Here is a 16,810-nt window from a genome sequence, read left to right as displayed (position 1 = left end):
ACAATAATTCACTCATCAAAAAGCACATTTATTGACGCACTTACATGAACCATAAGAGAAAATAAAATAATTGAATTAAAATAGAATATCTGATATAAGATTAAATCATAAGAGAAAAACAACAACATGAACCATTAATTGAAATTAGATAAAAAATAAGAAAGAGAAGATACGAATAAAAGACACCTGCAATAACACCTTAGAAATTACAAATACTTGCTGACACAGCATGGTGACATAGTCACAAACATGCTTTATTGAATTTAAAAATTAAAAACAAAACATTGTTTCAGGAAAATAAACTATAAAGCAGGTGACTCAAACATAAGAGGTAATCTCCAATCTACTCAATGTGTTCCTTCTCAACAGTGATAACAGACTCATTGATGATCTTCCTGCATTTAGAGGATGAAGAGGTATCGAGCTCCAGGAATACATCAGCAAGATTTTTTTCACACTCTACAGAACAGAACTTATAGGACGCTTAGAAGTAGCATAGTCCTGGTTAGAGTCAAGGTGGATTATCTCACATGATTGGGAGTTATAATCCTGGAGAATTCTTATGAAATTAGAATCATAAAAAAAATATAAAAATTGAGATTAAAATGACTTAGAAATAAAACCACACGTACTCTAGGAGTTTCATTGTAATTAGTTTGTATACTCTGTATTTCAAAGTTCTCCATAGCAATGTTCTCCTGGTATAAGAGAAAATAATTAACCACGAAATAGGTAATAAAAACAAATAGTACACTAATAAAGAAAAGAAACCATACATCATAAATGTTGTATTTAGATGCAACTAATGATATCAATTGCAAATCTTCACATAGCTTAAGAACGGTTATCTTGCATGGTTGGAAAGCATTTATGTCATCAAGCTTGACAGAAATTTTGAACAAAAATTTCTTTCCTATAAAGGAATTAAGCTCATCTGGAAGATCATCCTTAGAAAAGCCCTATATTACAGGAAACAATAATAATTTACTGTCAATCACAACACTAACATGGATAAAAAAGGAACGTGTTGAACAATAACAACTGCACAAAGTCGATGAACTTACCATGGACAACTGAGCAGCACGGAGATCTGAAGCAGAAATGCCAAGATATCGAGAAGCCTCCTTATCATATATGACAAATGATGCATTATCAATGTCATCACAAACCCTGAGTTGGATGCAAAATCTGAATGAGAAAAGTGCATCGGTTAATATAGGATTGCTGGTTGCAAATAAATAAAGTAATTAGAAAAGAAAATCCAAAAATGCAGGTTTAACAAACCTAGGGACATGAGTATTAGGAAATGATTCACAAAACATGCAGTAAAATGAACTCTCTTCCTCTTTCAATGCACGATAGCACAACTTGCAACCTTTGTACCACCATCCATTTCTGTTCTCGATAGAAATCACAATACCAATAATACAGTAGAATCTGCTCTAGAAAATTATAAATTTAATACAGTTTATAATTAATGCATACACAAATAAAATGAGTACATTGTCAAATAATAATATGATACCTCAGTTAACTCCTTAATCTCACAAATAGGTTTGTATGGAGTTCTATTGAGCATATCATCCTCAAGAGAGTATGAGGTGTAAGAAGGAAGTTGAGTTAAGACATTTTTGAGCTGATCATTGCCAATAATAAAACTGAAAAAAAAAACTAAATTCAAAATACCATAAAAACATTTAAACATAACATCTTATACATTGTTGCAACTAAACCTTTAAAGAGTAATATTAACCTTTGCCTAAAATCCTTAACCTCCTTAAAATCAGGATTGATATATAGAATTGAATTATAGTTAATGTTTGATACACCCATAACACTTGCAAAACAAATCTAGGATTTTAAGGGTATGAAGACTATGAAAATCAACCTTATGTCAAATACAAACTTCATATGCATACATTATTTAATAATATAATCAAAGAAAACTACAGACCCTTAAAAAAATTGAACTTAGCAAACTGAATAATAAGAATGTATTCAGTAGTAGGATTATCTTGCATGTGGCGAACCAGTTGTGTGGCAAACTCCTCCCAAAGAGTACACCTAATGGTACCTTTATCCCTAAATATTATAAAGAAATAAAAAAATTAATTTGTGATTAACAATTAAAAAGATGGACAACAACACCTATAAAGAATATATCGAAAAAAACGTACTACAGGTCATCAAGCTCCAAAACCATATAAATTGATTTTTCCCATTTTTTGAGAATTCGACTATGTCCCCTTTTGCAGTAAGAAGCCCCATAACATCTATAGGTAAAAATGAGACACAAAATGGGTTCATAATTATTATAAGATAATAACATATAACGAAAATGTCTATCATGAACTTCTTTGTAAAAATGTCCAACAAAAACAATTACCTATGAGATGGGACTGTGGATTCTGCTGAGATAATATTAATTCATTTGGGACAAAGTGAAAGACATTAGTAGGAAAATTAGTATCATCAACATGGCGAAACTGAGTTTCCCTCTTAAAATAAATACGAAGAGCATGGGAAGTGGGCTAGTATTTTTTATCGTTAGCAGCAAGGGAGAAGTTTGTCAATGAGTAAAGCCTCCCCTCAGTTATGTCGTTCTCGAAAAATCTCCTATGAGGGCTCCGAATAGAACATTGAATTCTATGGCCCTGAAAAAACATAACAAAAGTCATTACATCAATGAACTCAATGTTGTAACTAACATTAGAAATACTACTTAAAAATACACAGAAAAAAACACATACCATCTGGTCCATCACAATCATCTCCAACATTGGTCTTCTATATTTGTCTTCAGCAGCAGAGATTGACCATTTCTTAATGACTCTAACCTTGAGGCGCCAATTCTGTTGGTCGGATGAGGCATCAAGGTCCTTAAGCATAGTAAAAGAAGTTGCCATGGGAGCTGAAGAGTAGAAATTGTAAAAAAATATATTCGAATAGAAGGATTAAGCAACAAAAGATAAGCAGAAGAGTATGAGATATGAAAAATTTGTAGAAAAAAGTAGATTTATTTATAGGAACGGATAGTAAATTTGGACAGCACCAAAAAGAAAGATTTAACAAAATTACAAATAGATACATCCAAAAGAAAATTGGTCAAAACAAATAAAACACTATAACACAAAAAAATGTGGAAATTGGTCCTCTGAAAACATGAGCATATATGATATAAAGGGACATGATAGCAGACCGTGAGTAAGAATGCGAAACCTATTGTATAGCCCATAATTATATACTTGTAAAAAGAGTTAAAACAGGAACTAATAACAGCTGCATTTTTTTCTGAGTATACTACCTTGAAAAAAAAGGGTGTTATGCGCATGCCATGAACCAATAAAATTAAAACAGGGAAGAAATTTTATAACGTATATAGGAGGACGTGTAACGAAATGTATTTCACTATAACTGTGCAAACACAGGTTAATGCATATGTAATGAATTTGAATGTGAAATCATAGATAGATGGCTACAAAAATATTGGTCTCAAAAGGTATATAAGTATAAAACTAAAAAACACTTATAGAGCTATGAATAAAAAAATATAACTGCAGAAAGATGTGACATGTGCCAGAAAATGGGTAAGATCAAAGGAAAAAGTAAAATGGAGATTAATTTACATAGAGCAAAAACTAATGCCACTCCTGTAACCAAGATAATGTGCATAAATAAAAAAAAGAAAAAGAAGTAGAAAATCTATCAAATAGCATAATAAGCATGTAAGTGGATAAAGCATATAAAAATTAATTTTGTGGTGTAAATATAATAAGAGTAAAAGTTGTTAAAAGATTAAAACACGGACAGATTTAATTAATCTAAAGTGCTTGCATAAGAAAAAATAATAACAAATATTAAGGATTGATATACAATGAAATCAAGGCTATACAAATGATAGATAAGCATATATACTTTTAAAATCATTTTACTTAGGAAATATAATTCAAAAATTGAAATCAAATAAGTTTAACTGCTATGCAGATAAATAAAATTAAGTTGTGAGCTATATTGAAAATAATATTACAAAATTGGTACCACCTTGTTACACGTGGTATGTATATATAACTAAACAATGTAGATATAAAACTGTGTGAGCATATCTGAGATAGTAAGTTATCTTAGAACTGTTGGTGATGATTGGTTGAAATCTAATATTAAAAAGGTATATAGTATCAATATACTCATATATGTGCATTTATATTACATTTATGGGAATAAGAAAGGTATTGCAATGCTTAAGAAACATGATTCATGAGTGGGTCACTCACTGATATAGAAATAAAATAAAAGGTTAAAGATTATGACTAACAATATAATAATTAATATTGATCTTGGAATTAAATTCTGGATCTTCATAGATAAAATGGCATATACAGACAATTATAGCAAAATCAATTAGGATGAGTATATAAATAAAAATAGTAGAACATGCTAGAGTTAATATAAATTTATATTCAAAATATCAATTAGATAAACAACTAACATAACCAAAATTCATAGATAGAATTAACAAAGACTTTCTAAAATAACATGGACTGAAATTAAATGCGAATACAATAACATAATATTAAACTGAACAATAACATTGCATAGCTGCAAATAAATTAATAATAGTAAACCCAACCCACTAACTGAGCATCTATTGTACTTCAAAGACTTAATATATTAATTGACATGGTTGTCTCATCTATTGAGGAAGCACTAAAACGCAACACGCTGCCTTCTACCAGCTTATGGTTCTTGGAAAACCTGCGCCATCCTTTTATGAGGAACACCTTGTTGGGCCTAATATCACGCCATCGAAGTTTCATCCTTATCGAGTGTCCAGAGGGTTGAACAACATTAACAAAATCAAACTTCCTGGGAAATGCTCTTTTAGCAAACCTAGCAGGAAGCAACTAGACAATGAACAAAGAAGATTTAAAATTAGTGATCAACTATAAAATCAGCCAAAGCAGGAAATTAATGAATGTAAAGTATTTAGATGAAGTAAAGAAACTAACCATTGCATAATGGTGGGCTTGACAAGGATATATAACCTTAACTATTGAATAAACAACAGATGAACTTTGTGAGGGAGGAGGTGGGATTCGTGAGGGAGGAGGTGGGACTGGGGGAATGATTAGTTGGATTCATATTATGCACAGACAGGCATTGATTGAATGAGTTAGATAACTCATTCCCAAGAGACATGGTAGAATCCTCCATAGAAAGAGGTATGGTTCTCAATACACTATGACATCTACTCCTAAATAAATCATGAGAAGAGCTAGGTTGCCTATCATTACAGAAAAAGGAAACATGAGTAGAATCTTCATGGGAATTTGTTTGATTAAAAATGTAGTCAGCTCAGTCGCACAAGTTGTCATTAAAAGATGAATAAACTTGAGATGGGTTAACAACATGTGATGTGTTAAAAACTTGTTGATAAAGTTCTAATAGAACATGCCTATGATTATCAACGAAAAAATCAGAAATGATGCTATCACCAAAAATGGATACTTGATTAGAGGATGGAGTGTGAGTTTTGTAGGATGTGTCTCTAACCTGAATAGAGCTAACATGAGAAGAATTATCAGTTATATCAATGACATGATCAGAACCTACAGTTGGTTTAACATCTAGAGAAACCTTGAATGGAGGATATGAAAAATCCTTAACCTTCATGTTGTGATCAAGGGCCTCATTTATTATGAATTGGTTAGAGCCTACATATGAAATCTTAAGCCAACCGCCAAGTTTAAGGCCATAAAAGGAAGAAAAATTACGATAACCATTAACAATAATTCCAGTGCGGGGGCCTTTTTCAATCAAAACTTCCAACTCGTTCCCAGCACAATCAATGAAAGATAATAAAGATGATAACTCATCTTGAAATCTCCTGTAGAAAGTGACTGGAAGCTCACCCATGTCCTGTTAGCATAAATTAGTAACGAAGCATGGTCATATAAGGGGTTGAACAAAAAAAGATCTACATTGAATAAGACATAAACAAATTAATAAATATGATAATAGTTTATGATCACATATTCTTACCATCTCAGATGATACCTCCAGGAAAAATGACTTCCCTTGAGTTATCTCAGAAGTAAGAGTCATCTAATGAGGAGAAGAATTACCACTATTAGTGAACACGAATGCAACCTTTTGGAATGGAAATATAGTGAAGAATGCAGAAAACGATATAGCATTGCACAATTTATAAAAAATGGGATGGGGTAACAATCGGAAAAAACATATAAAACAAATAAATTAAATAAGTTAAATAAATAAAACCGGCCATCAAAGATAATCTCCATATTTTAATTCAAATTAAAAATATCGAGGAAATCAAACTGAAGGTGGGAAGTTGATCAAATCGAAAAGCATGCATGAATATCTGATAAAAACAGAGGCACTAATTGGTTATAACTGAAACAATGATTGCTTTTCTGACTGTTGATAGAAAATGGTCAGATATATATAGCAGATAGCAGATGGGTTTCGTGTGTAACTAAAAGATATAGATATAGGTGGCAAAAAGAAAGCAAAATACTAATAGAGAGAAAGATAGTTTCCCTGACATGTATGAATGTATGCATGATGGAATGAACATGAAATATAACATGATGAATACTGAATGAAACGAATCATAATAATAAAGCTAGATGGATGTGCATGTCGTAAACAGTTGTACCCCATCTGAAAATATTGACAGCGTGGAATTCCACTAACTTAAAACCCTCTATTAGAAGAATAGTATTAGATTCGCATATATACATTATAAATTGGTTATTAATAACAGTCATCAAGATAAATACTAAAATGTTCAAATTTGTTATTATTTTTTGTTTAAAGCAAAATTATTTGGAGACATAATCGTTACTCTTCATTTCAGATATAAAAGAAAGGATAAGAAGATTGTTCATGACATTGTAGTTTGCAAAGCTTATTATCTACTTACTAACTTGAGCATCAAAGTGCCTTTTGCAGGTATTCACCTCCTGTTCTCTCATTGCCGAAGTATTACTCATCCCGACAGAAAAGCTTGCAGTTACTCATCAGCAGACGAGTTATACAGTGGCCAACCTCCACAAGAACAATTAGCGCCCACCATGGGACCTAGAAACAAAAGCCCGTTTTTGTTTTCCTTTAGGTCCCAAAATTTCTAGGTCTGCCTATGACTGATCAACCTCCTCCCACACCTTCCGAGCTTTTTCAGATGGTGACAGAGTTACAACAGGCTAATCAGTGCATGGCAAAAGAAAACCAACAAATGGAAAATCAAATAGCCGAGCTAACCAATGCTCGGATTGCTCATAACGATGACCACAATAAACGACAAGATGATAAGGAAGAAAACTCTGATCGGACGCATATATCTAAAACTCAACAACAAGAGAGACATCAACAAAATAATGAAGGCAATTAATCGGACAGCGTAGTTGGACCATTCACAGCCGAGGTCATGGATTTTAAATTGCCCAGGAAATTTTGGTTGCTGATGACATTAACTCTCTATGATGGCATGGGGGACCAAAAAAGCATATCAAAAAATTTCGCTCCATGATGATAGTAAATAGTGCTTCTGATCCTATCTTATATTGTTGTTTTCCTACTCTTTTAGATGGTCCTGCACTTGATTGGTTTTCCTCTTTGCCTGCAGATTCTATCTCACGCTTCCAGGAGCTCGCCAAGTTATTTGAAGATCAGTTCGTTGCATTTTCCATATATTTACATGACTTCGATTATTTGAACACCATCAAGCAAGGGCAGCATGAAAGCTTAAGAGAATACCTTACTCGCTTCACCAAATTAGCAATGAGCATCCCAAACCTTCATCCAGAGATACACTTACATGCTATTAAAAGTAGCATTCGCTCAGAAAAATTTCAAGAGGCTATCACCGTGGCCAAACCTCGAACCTTGGCCGAGTTTCGAGAGAAAGCCAAGGGCCAAATGGAGTTTGAGGAGCTGCACCACTCTCAGAGGTCAGAAAAAGGTCAAACCAACAAGGATGATGACAAAAGTCGAGATAACAAGAGACCTTTTCAATTAACATCCCATTATGATTCTTACACTCAATTCAACACCAAAAAGAAAGAAATCATTAAAGAAATACTAAATTCAAAGCTAATCAAACCTTCCCGAAAGGCTGGAACCTACTAAGATCTCAAGAATGTGAACAAAACAAAGTACTGTGCTTTTTATCATAAACACAGGCACACTACTGATGAGTGCGTTGTAGCCAAAGACTTGCTTGAACGCTTAGCTCAACAAGGAAATTTGGACAAATACATCGCTGGCCATATCCAAAAGCGCATCATACATTCATCTGACTTATCTTCTGCATGTCAATCTTCTCGGGACAAGGACAAAGCACACACTGCTCAGCCCAATCAACCCCGAGGTGTGATTAATTACATATCTAGGGGCTTTGTTGGTGGTGGAGTATCAAGCTCTGCTCATAAACGTACCTACCGAGCTATGCTCGCTGTAGAGGGCACCATTAACAATCATCAAACTTTGCCCAACTTGCCCGAAATGACGTTCCAACCGTCTGATTTCAATTCATCCGAGCTCAACTTAGATAATCTGGTTATTATCTCTATTTAACTGGGAGATCTAATAGTTCGCAAAGTCTTATTGGACCCTAGAAGCAGCACCGATGTTTTATTTTGCTCCACATTTCAGAAAATGAAGTTGAGTGATAACATACTCCAACCATCCACTGGAGACCTGGTGGGGTTTACAGGTGAACGAGTACCTGTGTTGGGATCAGTGTGATTACAAACCACACTTGGTGAGAGTCCTCAAACCAAAACTCTAGATGTTCAATACCTTGTGGTTGATTGTTTTATTCCTTATAACCTAATCCTTGGCTGACTTTTTTTAAATAAGTTCGGTGCAATTGTCTCTACAATTCATCTCTGTATTAAGTTTTATGTGCAGGACAACCTTGTTGCAACAATTTACAGTGACCATTGTAAATCTCGGCATTGCTATAACATCAATCTCAAAATGCCTATATCTAACCGAGCTATAGGTGCACAAATCAATGCGGTCCACAACTCGCTCGAGCTTCCCTCCATAGCCGACCCACAAGCCAAATTCCAAGATCATCCCACTCCAGTGGAGGAGTTACAAAAAATTCCTTTAACTATCGATCCAAACAAGTTCACTTTTGTAGGATCATCCATGCAGGACGATGAGAAAGAGAAGCTCAACCGATTTCTTCAACAAAATGCCGATCTCTTTGCTTGGACTCCTGCTGACATGCCCGGCATCAATCTTTCTATAATATCTCATAAGCTGGCAATTAACTCATTCATTCGACCTATAGCACATAAAAAATACAACCTCGGCTTGGAAAAGAAACAAGCATCCTTGGAGGAGACCAAAAATCTTATTGATGCCAATTTCATTCGAAAAATTAGGTTCACAACATGGTTGGCTAATGTTGTCATGGTAAAAAAAACATAATGGTAAATAGCACATGTGCGTCAACTTTACTGATTTAAAAAAAGCATGTTCTAAAGATGCATACCATTTACCATCTATTGATGCTTTAGTTGATAATTCCTCTGATTTTGGCACTTTAAGTTTTATGGATGCATATTCTAGTTATAACCAGATCCTGATGCATCCATCAGACTAAGATAAAATTTCTTTCATAACTGAATATGGTAATTTTTTCTATAAAGTCATACCTTTTGGCCTTAAAAATGCAGGGACTACTTACCAACAACTTATGGATAAAATGTTCGCCAAGCAAATTGGTCGAAACATGGAAGTCTATGTTGATGACATGGTCTCAAAAACCAAAGTCGGCAAATCTCACGTAGACGACCTTGAGGAGATTTTCGCACAAATCAAAAAATACAACATGAGATTAAACCCTAAGAAATGTGTCTTTGGTGTCCATGGAGGTAAATTCCTCGGCTTTTTGCTTACAAGCCAAGGTATAGAGGCAAACCCTGAAAAATGCCGAGCTATTCTAGAAATGCAAAGTCCTCAAACAGTAAGGTAGCGTTTGTTTTGAGGTACTAAGACAGAGACTGAGACTTAGTATTATGTGTGTTGGTTCAGAGACTGGTACTAAAATTTCTGTCTCTGTCTCCAAAATTTCAATATTTCAGTACCTCCAAAACGTAAGGGCACAAGGGACTAAAATTTTTAGAGATGGAGACGGAAACTTTAATAACATTTTATACCTAAAATACCTTCATTTCAATTAATTAATTCCAAGTTTACCCTTTGTACAAATTAAATTAGAATTTCATTCTTGTTTCAATTTCTGTCTCCCACTTTGCACCAAACAGAATACTGAGATTTATTTTAATCTCTGTGTCTTAGTCTTTGTCTCTCAGTCTCAGTATTTCCATCTCTGTCTTTCCACCAAACACTACCTAAAGGAGGTCCAACGCATTAACAGGGAGACTTGCTGCTTTATTAAGATTTTTACCTTGTTTAGCTTCCAAATCTTTTTGCTTTTTTTAATCACTCAAAAGGAAAAATAATTTCAAATGGGATGATGAATGTAAAATTGCTTTTTCAAATCTAAAAACTATTCTTTCAAAACCTCTCATTTTACAAAAATCTGAACTTGGAGAAGAACTTTATCTTCATTTATCCATTACTAACTGGGCAATTAGTTATGTTCTTATTACAGAAAGGGATAAGATGCAAAAGCCTGTTTACTTCATTAGCATTCTCTCCAAAATGCCAAGCTTTGCTATCCAAAGATAGAAAATCTCTCTCTTGCCTTAGTATTCTCAGCTAAGCGTCTCCGACCTTATTTCCAGAGTCATATTATTAATGTTCGAATTATGCAATCGCTACAACAAGTGCTAACAAAACCTGAATTAGCTGGGCAATTTATAAAATGGTCTATCAAACTATTCGAGTTTGATATCAGATATCAAGTCCAAGGATCTATCAAATCAAAATACCTTGCTGACTTTGTTGCCGAATTTACTGCTCCCAACTCCGATGATATGCCAGCAGAATGGACACTATACGTCGACGGTGCCTCTAACCCCCAAGGGTCAGACCGAATATGAAGCACTAATTGCAGGCTTAAGGTTAGCCATTGAATTAAATGTTTCTAAAATAAATGTACACTATGACTCTTTACTGGTAGTACAATAGGTAAATCAATTTTTTCAAGTAAAATATCCTCTCTTAACAAAATACTAGATGTTGTCAAACCACTCATATCTCATTTTTCAGAATTTGGAATTCATCATATTCCAAGGGAACAAAATCACCGAGCTGACATTCTATCAAAGCTCGCTAGTACACAATCAAACAATCACACACTGCCACTCTCTTGTAATCCACTATGATTACACCAAACATCCATTTCATTCATATTTGCAACATTAATAAAGATGATGATTGACGATGGCCTTATATCCAATATTTGCAAACTGGAAACATTTCCCCTGAAATTAGTAATTTGAAGAAATTCAGGAGACAAGCTTCATTCTTTACATTATTAAATGATAACTTGTATAATAAGGATATACTCATCCCCTATTAAAAAGTCTAAACAAGTCGGAGGCCGATCTCGCCTTAGCCGAGGCCCATGAGAAAATATGTAGTACGCATGTAGGAGCACGGAGTCTATCATCCAAAATTCTCCGCGCCGGCTTCTTCTGGCCGAGCTTACAGAGAGACTGTCATCAAAAGGTGAAAACATGTACAAAATGTCAAAAATATGCTCTGATAATACATGTACCAGCCGAACTATTGCATAACTCTGAAGTAAGTTGGTTCTTCTATCAATGGGAATTGATATCCTCGGTCCATTTCCTATTGCACCAGGTCAGATAAAATTTTTAGTTGTAGCTATTGACTATTTTTTCAAATGGATTGAGCCACAACCATTATCCAAAATCACATCGCAGCAAATGATTTCCTTTGTTTGGAAGCACATTATATGCATATTTGGTATACCTCTACATATTATTACTAACAATGGTCGCCAGTTTGTCGATCATAGTTTCACATTTTTTACAGAATTTAAAAATCCAACAACATTTCTCTTCAGTTGAACATCCACAGACTAACGAATTAGCTGAAGCCGCAAATAAAGTCGTCTTACATGCTTTACAAAAGAAATTGGATGATGCAAAAGGACTTTAGGCCAAGCTAATTCCAGAAATACTTTGGGAATACAACATCACTATGCATTCTACTACTAAGGAAACTCCATTCCGTTTAGTCTATGGGTCTGATGCTGTGATTCCTTTGGAGACCTCTCATTCCTCACTAAGAACACAAGCAACCAGACACGATGAAACTCGGAGACCACCGATCAATGCAGCTCAACATAGCTCGACATTACAATCAGAAGGTTAATTCTTGTTCATTCCAAATCAACGACCTGGTACTCAGGAAAACCGAGCAAGCTAAGCGACCTCCATCTCATTGGAAACTTGCAGCCAAATGGGATGGCCCACTCCAAATTGCCGAAGTCCTAGGAAATGGGGCTTATAAACTCGAATCCTTGGATGGTACAATCTTACCTAACACTTATAATATTTCCTCTTTAAAACAATATTATAGTTAAAAGACAGGAACAAGCTTGTACTCTTTTTCCTACTTACAAGATTTTTTCCAAAAAGGGTTTTACTTGGAGAGGTTTTAACGAGACAAGCCTACCTACACCTTTGTAAACAAAGGTCATATAACAATCATTGTGGCTAAAGAAAAGACGATCTATATCAATTATCTTCTTTCCTCTGACCTATATCACTCCGACTTATGACTATCTACAATCAACAATCAATTCAATTACATACTGAATAATCACAAAATATTCTGCACTAATGGTAACTCTTCAATTCAAAATCGCACTGTCTAAACATGCAAACTCAAACTTGAACATCATCAAATGTCAAACAAACCAAACAAAATATTCTCATCAAATACAAGTGCACTTATATCAAACCTATGAAAAATAGGAACCAAAAGTTTGGTATAATACAATACCAACTCACGGCAATCTAAAATAGTCATTGCCTAGTTATCAATCCACCAATCAAAAAGTTCATAACATATCAAACATAACATATCAAATAGTCATCAGATATTATCCAAACAAGATAAGTTCAAAAAACTATCTATTACAATCCAAAATAGCTAAAACAAATTGGCAAATGACAAGTCCAATTTTATCAAAACATTGATGATCAAAAGTACTTAAATCAAACTACAAACATTAATTTGCCAGGTTGTCATTCTCATCCTCGGTAGCATCATCGTCATCCACTAACACTCCCTCTCGCACAATTTTGCCCGGATCCATTGCCGAGAGGTCACTATCGCGGGCTAATAGCTTTGCTTGCATAACAGCATGCTCAAATCCTTCAGCAAAGGCATCTAAAATCTCGATTTACCTACTGTTCTCCAAATTTTTCAGCTTTACAGTAACTTCAATCATTTGAGTATTCATATTAGAAAGGTCACTCTCCTTCTTCTTCAACAACTTTACTTCTTTCTCATAACTGCTCTTAACAGATTTGAGCTCTTCTTCTTTCTCCGAGAACTTCTTTTTCATCTTGACTATAATATCATTCTTCTTATCCAAATTACTTTTCAAACCGGCCAGCTCATCAGTTTTCTCTAACAACTTTTTATGCTTCACCTTTCGAATCCGACCAATGCTCGCCAGTCGGAATCCGAGCATCTAATTAGAGGAAACTCTATCAGCTAACTAAATATTACAATCTAACTATATATACACAATAAACTCGTACCTGTAGGTATTGATCAATTGCAACATCTCTAAGCTCATTCACTAAGTTCACATCAGATGATGACTACAGCGTCTCATCCGCAACTACATGAAAGGAAAATTTTTGTTCCATATCAAGAAACTAATGCCATCCTGGGAAAAAATGTGCAATTTTTCTTGATTACTTACAAAAGTGTCAGCTCTTCCAATGGAATCTCTTTTGCTTTTTCCACTAAGTCATCAGACACATCAACATCAATAAGGTTGGATTTTCTCTTTTTAAAGATGATCTTCTTTCTCCCTCGAGTCAGTTGATTGACCTCCCTTTCTCCATCCCTTTACCAGGGTTCGATGACGAACCCTCCTTTTCTATATTTTTAGTCTTGAAACGAGCTCTTAAGCTCGCGACAGAAACTCCCGGATATTTCCCACCTTCATCAAACACAAAAGTGATAAATTAGGAATACAACATACTCATCATACATTCAAACTTTCCTTATTACAACTTACTAAGATAGTTCATCACGGACACCCTATTATCTACCCATGGAAGCAAGTCAAAGACAGAAACCAACTTTCTCTATCAATATGCTCAACCAAAAGTTAATTATACACTCATATCTCGCACTAATCACCTCTAAAGCCAGAATATTCTGAAGTTGGGAACACCAGTAGAGAGGAAATCTCTCACCGAGATGTTCATCCAAATAAAAAGGAAAATCCTCATATATCGATTTTATTTTCAGAAACATTTTTTTGAAATCTTTAAAAGACGATTTATACAATTTCAAAACAGAAAATCCAGGAGTACTGTTCAGATTTACCCAAACCCTTTCCATACCTCTTAAGCCTGAAACATTGAGAAAAATAACTCTAGTAAAGGTTTCACTTCCAAAAATTCCATTAAAATTTTAAAGCACCTCAAAAACACCAAACCATTTGGGTGTAGTTTAGAGGGTGCACAGTTTAACTGTTTCAAAATATCACACTTGAAAGAGGTGAATGGCAGTTTAACACGAAGTTCTTCCAACACACAACTGTCATAAAAAAGTATTCAAAATCTTTCTGTCTATGAAACACACGCTCAGATCTCGTGCATGGCAGCAATTCAACTCGAACCCCTGAACCTGCCCTAACCATTTTTGATATGTTTATCTCACCCATACTATCCTTATCTACGAAGAGAGACCCACGAATCTTTACATCCTTATCAACCCATTTATATGAACCATTATCATCATCTTTCTACACTTCCTTCCCCTTTTCTTACTCATCCTCCCCAAAAAAAAAAAAAAAACACAAAAGAAGAAGATAAAAGGACGAAAATCAAAACTGAAAGTAAAAGAAAACAAACCTCTTTTACTCATGTCTCACTCTTCCAAATCGTTTTGATCAAACTTAAGTTCCTTTAATGAAATCCTTCAGAATTCTAAATACATATGCCAAAATTCAATAAAAACCGGTTCAGTTCTATCTCTTTACTCACAACCGTTGTTTCTATTAAAACCAACGGTACTCAATCACATTGAAAACTGGAGCACTAGTTACTATCCCATTTAATGACAAGACCATTTTTCTTTTTCATTTTCTTTTGATATTTATTTTGATCAAACATGTTGAGCTGGGGGATCCATATATCTATAAATCAAACTATCGAGTCATAACTCATCAACAAAAACTCAACCTATTTTATCAAAATATCACTAGGTCAAGTTTGGGGGTTATGATATGGCCGTTATAGCTCGGCTATACGTCATGACTCAGCTATATACGTTATAAATCGGTTATCAATAACAGTCATCAAAACAAATACCAGAACGCTCAAATATGCTATTACTCTCCATTTAAAGCAAAATTACTCAGAAACATAACCATTACTCTTCATTTCAGATATAAAGAAAATGGTAAGAAGATTGTTCAGGATATTGCAATTTGAAAAACTTATTATCCATTTACTAACTTGAGTGTCGGAGTGCCTTTTGCAGGTACCCACCCCTTGTTCTCTCATTGTCGAAGTATAACTCATTCTGATGGAAAAGCTTGTAGTTACTCATCGACAAACGAGCTATACAACAGCAACCTCCACAAGAACAATTTAGAACATAGTTATAAGAATCGGACCGGACCGATCGCTTCGACCGAAAAACCTGTGAACCGGACTCCTGACCGGTCCGATTGATTAATATGACCGGATAAGGAACAGAACCGGAGAGAACTGGGTTGAACTGTGCGGTTCTGATGAAAATCGGAGAACCGGCGGTTTTTGTTCACTCAGTCGGTTCGAAGCTTTTTTTAAAATTTATTTGCCAAAAAGACGTCGTTTTGGATTTTCAGAAAAAAAAAATAACGAAACACTCGAATACCCATTACCTAATACCCCCATCCTCGTTCCACCAACCCTAATCCCCTAAACGGTAACCCTCCCCCCTCACCTCACTTCACCGCGACACCGCCGTTCTATATCATCTTCTTCATCTCACATCAGCTCACCGCGACACCATAGTCTCAACTCTCAAGTCTCAAGTCTCCGACGACGTCACCTCACCTCACCACAGCTCCTTCGTCTTCTTCGTCGCTTCTCCTTGCTCCCGTTCGTCATCGCCGTCGTCTGCTCTCTCGAACAGGCTGGTGGTCTCCATCGTCTATGTCTTCTGCTCTCTTGGACAGGTTGGTGCTCTTCTTCTAATGTAGTTGAAATAGTTTAAATTTTGAGCATGACTCTTGAGCAGTTGAAAACTTGAAATAGGTTGGTGCTCTTGTTCTGTTTGGTTGTGAATTATGAATCTGTTTGTTGAAATTTTTGGTTTGTTCTACTTGAATCTATTTGTTCTGCTTGTTGAAATTATGAATCTGTTTGTTGAATTTCTTGAATTTTTTGAGTTTGTTGAATTTTTTAGTATGAATCTGTTTAGGTTAATTTCTTGAATCTTTTGCATTTGTTGAGTATGAATATGTTTGTTGAATTTCTTGAGTTTGTTGAAGTTTTGATGTCTTTTTTCTGATTATTAGTGTTTATAGTTATTTTTGTTGATATTATTGTGAATTTAGGATTGCCGAATAGGGAATAGGAAATTTAAGGTTGCT

General features: G+C 34.8%; 2 protein-coding genes across 2 annotated transcripts; both read right to left on the bottom strand.

Annotated features, from left to right (window-relative positions):
* Window positions 1-459: 459 nt before the first annotated feature.
* LOC148546668 (uncharacterized) lies at window positions 460-1,833 on the bottom strand. Its single transcript, XM_088499298.1, has 7 exons — window positions 1,754-1,833; window positions 1,526-1,658; window positions 1,285-1,442; window positions 1,065-1,188; window positions 777-959; window positions 633-698; window positions 460-549 (listed from the first exon to the last, which is right to left on the bottom strand). Exons 1-7 carry the CDS (start codon window positions 1,831-1,833, stop codon window positions 460-462), a joined length of 834 nt encoding a protein of 277 aa, XP_088355424.1.
* A 2,819-nt stretch (window positions 1,834-4,652) lies between these two features.
* LOC148546667 (uncharacterized) lies at window positions 4,653-6,998 on the bottom strand. Its single transcript, XM_088499297.1, has 4 exons — window positions 6,951-6,998; window positions 6,040-6,102; window positions 5,551-5,916; window positions 4,653-4,901 (listed from the first exon to the last, which is right to left on the bottom strand). The coding sequence occupies exons 1-4, from the start codon at window positions 6,996-6,998 to the stop codon at window positions 4,653-4,655; spliced, it is 726 nt and encodes a 241-aa protein (XP_088355423.1).
* Window positions 6,999-16,810: the final 9,812 nt, after the last annotated feature.

This window comes from Arachis ipaensis, chromosome B9 (assembly GCF_059453495.1).
Source record: "Arachis ipaensis isolate K30076 ecotype BB chromosome B9, ASM5945349v1, whole genome shotgun sequence".
Lineage (NCBI taxonomy): Eukaryota > Viridiplantae > Streptophyta > Magnoliopsida > Fabales > Fabaceae > Arachis > Arachis ipaensis.
Note: the sequence above shows the minus strand (reverse complement) of the source record. Positions and strands in the feature narration are given on the sequence as shown.